Below are 4373 nucleotides of genomic sequence, written 5' to 3'. Positions count from 1 at the left end.
AGGGGGAATAAAATCAATCACTTTCCAAGGAGTGGGGAATAATGAGGATGTTTTCATAAGGGACATGGATGCTTCTTGCTTCTCAGTCAGCTGTAGCCCACACCTCTATCATGTCTCAGGAAATCCCAAGAAGAATTTGTTGGAAAGTTCTGATAATAAAACACTTTTTTACACAAAGAAAATAAAGGTAAAAAGAGGATTCATTGTGTGCTGGATCTTAGATCACTCTTCCTTGGTAATTTTTCAGGGTTTGAGATTGATGCCAACTCTAAACGTGTCTTTAATGCATTTGCATTCCCGTAGAATGACTGTTTTTTCTCAGTTCACACTCAGCTCTGAATCCAAATCAACTTAAAATAATTATTCCAAGGTAAGCCTACTTCTGTTCAACTTGCTTCTTTATACAGAAGGAATAGTCAGATTAGTTCAACATATCATCCAACTTTGGAAGGATCCCTATGGAATGGAAGATAAACTCTAAACTCTTTATCCTGGTATTCAAAGTCATCCAGAGTCAGGCTACAACCTTCTCAACCTTTCTTTTTTAAAATTTTTTTATTGACTTCAGAAAGAAGATCAGGGAAAGAATGATAGAAACATCAATAATCTGAGAGAATCATTGATCAGCTGCCTCCTGCATGCCCCCAACTGGGGATCAAGCCCACAACCCAGGTATGTGCCCTGACTGGGAATCGAACCATGGTTCATGGTTCATAGGTTCATAGCTCCTGGTTCATAGGTTGATGCTCAACCACTGAGCCATGCCAGTCGCACCACAACCTTCTTTCTTACTGTCTCCAACCATCTGTCACTTAAACATGTGCAAGTTTATGTTCATCAACTTTCTTCCAACTTATATATTTTAATTTTTATCAAAATGCTACCCAGCCCTGGCCAGTGTGGCTTAGTTGGTTGAGCATCATCCCGTGCACCAAGAGGTTGCCTGTTCTATTCCTCCCTCTCCCTTCCTCTCTCTCTAAAAGCCAATAAAAACATATTTTTTTAAAAATGATACCCAACCTCCCAGCCCACCTCTTCTATGAGGCCTTCTCCAACTACACCAGCCCACCTATGGCCTCTTTCCTCTCCTGTACTATGTAGCATCAACTAACTCTGAAGATGATTGGCAATTCATCATGTCTTTGTTCCTCAGTGAGAATGTGAGATACCAAGACAAGAACTATGTTTTATACAGCCCCTGAGCTCCTAATACATCTTAAATTTGGAGCATAAATATAAATGTATGTGTCAGTATTCTTGGTTGCAAACATCAGAAACTGACAGCAAAAAATAATAATAATAATAAGGTTCCTAAGAATCTCACAAGAGATATGCAAATTCTTTATTTTAAGGGCATCAATAAATAACTTTAATAAACAAAGCAATGCATCATGTTCATGGGTGGGAAGATAAAATAGTAAAAAATGTGAATCTGCGGAAACTAAGATGGCGGCATAGATAAACACCGGGAAATTGCCGCTCCCACAACAATTGAAAAATACCCTAAAGGACAGAGTGGACATCACCCAGAACAACAGGAAGCCTGGCTGAGTGTAAATTCTACAACTAGAAGGAAAGAAAAGCACACTGAGAGGAGCTGCGGAGGTGAAGTGCAGAGGTATGGCGGCTCGCGCGCGCGCGCGCGCGGGCGGAAAGGGGGTGGCACCTGAGGACGCGGCTGTTTTTTTTTTTTGAATCACAAGCTCCGGACTGCTCTGAACTCCGGTTCTGGGAAGTCTCTGGGGACTCAGGACTCATACGGGGAGGAGCGGACTCTCGGGCAGTGGGTGAACTGGAGTGCGGCTTTCCCTCAGAGGTGCTAGCAGCCAATACCAGGACACTGAGACGCGCGACTCCGACTCCGAGACGCGCGACTCTGGGCGGAGAATCGGCCATAGCTGCTTTCTCTGCTCTTTGACTCCCTGAGACCCCGCCCCACCCAGGCTGCGGCAGAGGCTTTTGCATGTGAATGTACCTAACTGCAGCCAAACCAGGCAGACCCGGAACTTCCAAGAGAAGGCCCAAGGCCCCGCAGCGCTTGCATTGCGTCACAGCTGAGCCTCTTCGTGGCTCCTGCTGTGTGGCCTCAGGCAGAGGCTGAATTAGCACCTCCTTAGATCCAGGAGCCACTGTACCCAGTGGTCAGAGGGGGACCATCCAGATTGCAATTCCTCAGATCCATAAGGGACACACTCAGGGAGCAGACTCAGTGAGCACCAAAGCCCCACTGAAGCAAGTCTTGCCCCAGAAGGGTGTCTTCAGCACAGAAGTTCTCCCACTCCAGACACAGCTGATTCTCACAGCCAATTGGCCTGGAGGTCAATTCCTCCCAGTAATCCTACAACAACCAAGGCACCAAGAGTGCATCAAGAGTGTCTACCCCAGGTAACTGGGGAGGCTGAGCTACTGGGCCCTACAGGACACCTGGCACGCAGGGCCACTCTATCAACACAGGGAAGCTGCCAAAATGCGGAGACAAAGAAACAGGTCACAAATGGCAGAAATGGAGGAAAGCAAACGACTGGATATAGAGTTCAAGGCCACGTTTATAAGGTTTTTCAAGAATTTTATGGAAACCGCCGATAAATTTAATGAATCCCTCAATAAGTATAGTGAGACCATGGAGGACATGAAAAAGGACCAACTAGAAATTAAGCATACACTGACTGAAATAAAGAATAATTTACAGAGATCCAACAGCAGACAAGAGGATCCCAAGAATCAAGTCAAAGATTTGAAATACAAAGAAACAAAAAATACCCAACCGAAAAAGAAAAAAGAAAAGAGATTCCAAAAATATGAAGATAGTGTAAGGAACCTCTGGGACAACTTCAAGCGTACCAACATCAGAATTATAGGGGTACCAGAAGGAGAGAGAGGGCAAGATATTGAAAACCTTTTTGAAGAAATAATGACAGAAAACTTCCCCTACCTGGTGAAAGAAATGGACTTACAAGTCCAGGAAGCGCAGAGAACCCCAAACAAAAGGAATCCAGAGAGAGATAGAAACTAAGAGGAGCTCAAGCCGTTATAGTCTCGCCTTCAGAACTTCCAGAAAACATCACAGCCCTGCCAATACCTTGATTGAAGCCCAGAAAAACGTCCAACCCACAGAACGGTCAAACTTCACGTGAAGGCCGGCCTTCGAGCGACAGCGACGCAAGATGGCAGCCAGCACGGGCCCGGGAGTAAAAGTCCCTCGCCATTTTAAACTGTTGGAAGAACTGGAAGAAGGCCAAAAAGGAGGAGCTGGCACAATTAGTTGGGGTTTAGAAGATGACGGAGACATGACACTTACAAGATGGATAGCGCTGATAATTGGGCCTCCAAGAACAGTTTATGAAGACCGAATATACAACCTTAAAATAGAATGTGGACCTAACTACCCTGAAGTACCCCCCGTTGTAAGATTTGTAACAAAAATTAATATGGATGGAGTTAATAGTTCTAATGGAGTGGTGGACCCAAAGGCTGTATTGGTGCTAGAGAAATGGAATCGTGCATATAGTATCAAACACGTCCTGCACGAGCTTCAGCATCTAATGATGACGAGTGAAAATGTGTCACTCCCTCAGCCTCCTGAAGGGCAGTGTTACAGCAACTAACCAAAAAGAAAACCACAGGCCCGCCCCTCCCCCATTCGATTTAAGCAGTCTTCATTTTCCACAGCAGTAACCTTTCTAGATAGTCTTGTAGACATCAGAGTACTGGAAAGGAAGCTCCTGTCCAAAGGCAGTTTATCTTAAGATACCATAAGTGATAGTAATTTGTTGTCCGTTTGAAATATATAAATTGTGCTATAATAAATCATCCTGTCAAGTATAACCACGGTCCACATAGTTGAACTTCTGGGATCAAGAAAGTAGATTTCAATTGATTACCATCATAACTGGTGGGGCACATCTAACTCAACTGTGAAAAGACACATCACACAATCACCTTGCTGCTGATTACATGGCCTGGGGGGTCTGCCTTCTCCCTGCCCTGCCCCCACCCCCTTCCTCCCTGCAACAGCCCTCCAGCTTGGGGTGGCTTGTTAGAGTCAATGTGAAGGTTTCAGGTCACAGCCTGTAGGACTATTGCTTGGTGTGTGTGGATGCTTTGCACCCCTGGTTTCTTAAGTCTTAAATGATGCCCCTCCCCCTTCCAAGCCATCATCCTTTTCCTATTCTCTCCTACCACCCTTGGTCGAAGCATAGATTGTAACCCCCTCTGCTCCCCTCCGAAATTGGCCTTTGGTGAGGAATTCGGGGCCTTCCCACCACCTATATATCGAGGGGTGCCGCTTCCTCCTTCCTCTTCTTCAGATCCCTTTCTTGCACCATCACCACCCAACACTTTCCATGACAATCCCTTGCTTTGGCCAGAAGCCC

General features: G+C 45.4%; 1 protein-coding gene across 1 annotated transcript; it reads left to right on the top strand.

Annotated features, from left to right (window-relative positions):
* Positions 1 to 3164: 3164 nt before the first annotated feature.
* On the top strand, positions 3165 to 3605 carry LOC118662437 (ubiquitin-conjugating enzyme E2 variant 1-like). The gene is made up of 2 exons (XM_036320947.1): positions 3165 to 3331; positions 3458 to 3605. The coding sequence occupies exons 1-2, from the start codon at positions 3165 to 3167 to the stop codon at positions 3603 to 3605; spliced, it is 315 nt and encodes a 104-aa protein (XP_036176840.1).
* The last annotated feature ends 768 nt before the right edge of the window (positions 3606 to 4373 follow it).

Source organism: Myotis myotis, unplaced genomic scaffold, assembly GCF_014108235.1.
Source record: "Myotis myotis isolate mMyoMyo1 unplaced genomic scaffold, mMyoMyo1.p scaffold_m19_p_9, whole genome shotgun sequence".
In the NCBI taxonomy this organism is placed as follows: domain Eukaryota; kingdom Metazoa; phylum Chordata; class Mammalia; order Chiroptera; family Vespertilionidae; genus Myotis; species Myotis myotis.
The sequence above is the reverse complement of the archived record's forward strand: the minus strand, read 5'-3'. Positions and strand labels throughout refer to the sequence as shown.

Coding starts and splice junctions, on each gene's coding strand:
- LOC118662437 (XM_036320947.1), top strand. CDS start 3,165: ATGGCAGCCAGCACGGGCCCGGGAGTAAAAGTCCCTCGCCATTTTAAA. Junction 3,332..3,457: donor CTGATAATTGGGCCTCCAAG/AACAGTTTATGA, acceptor TTCTAATGGAGT/GGTGGACCCAAAGGCTGTAT.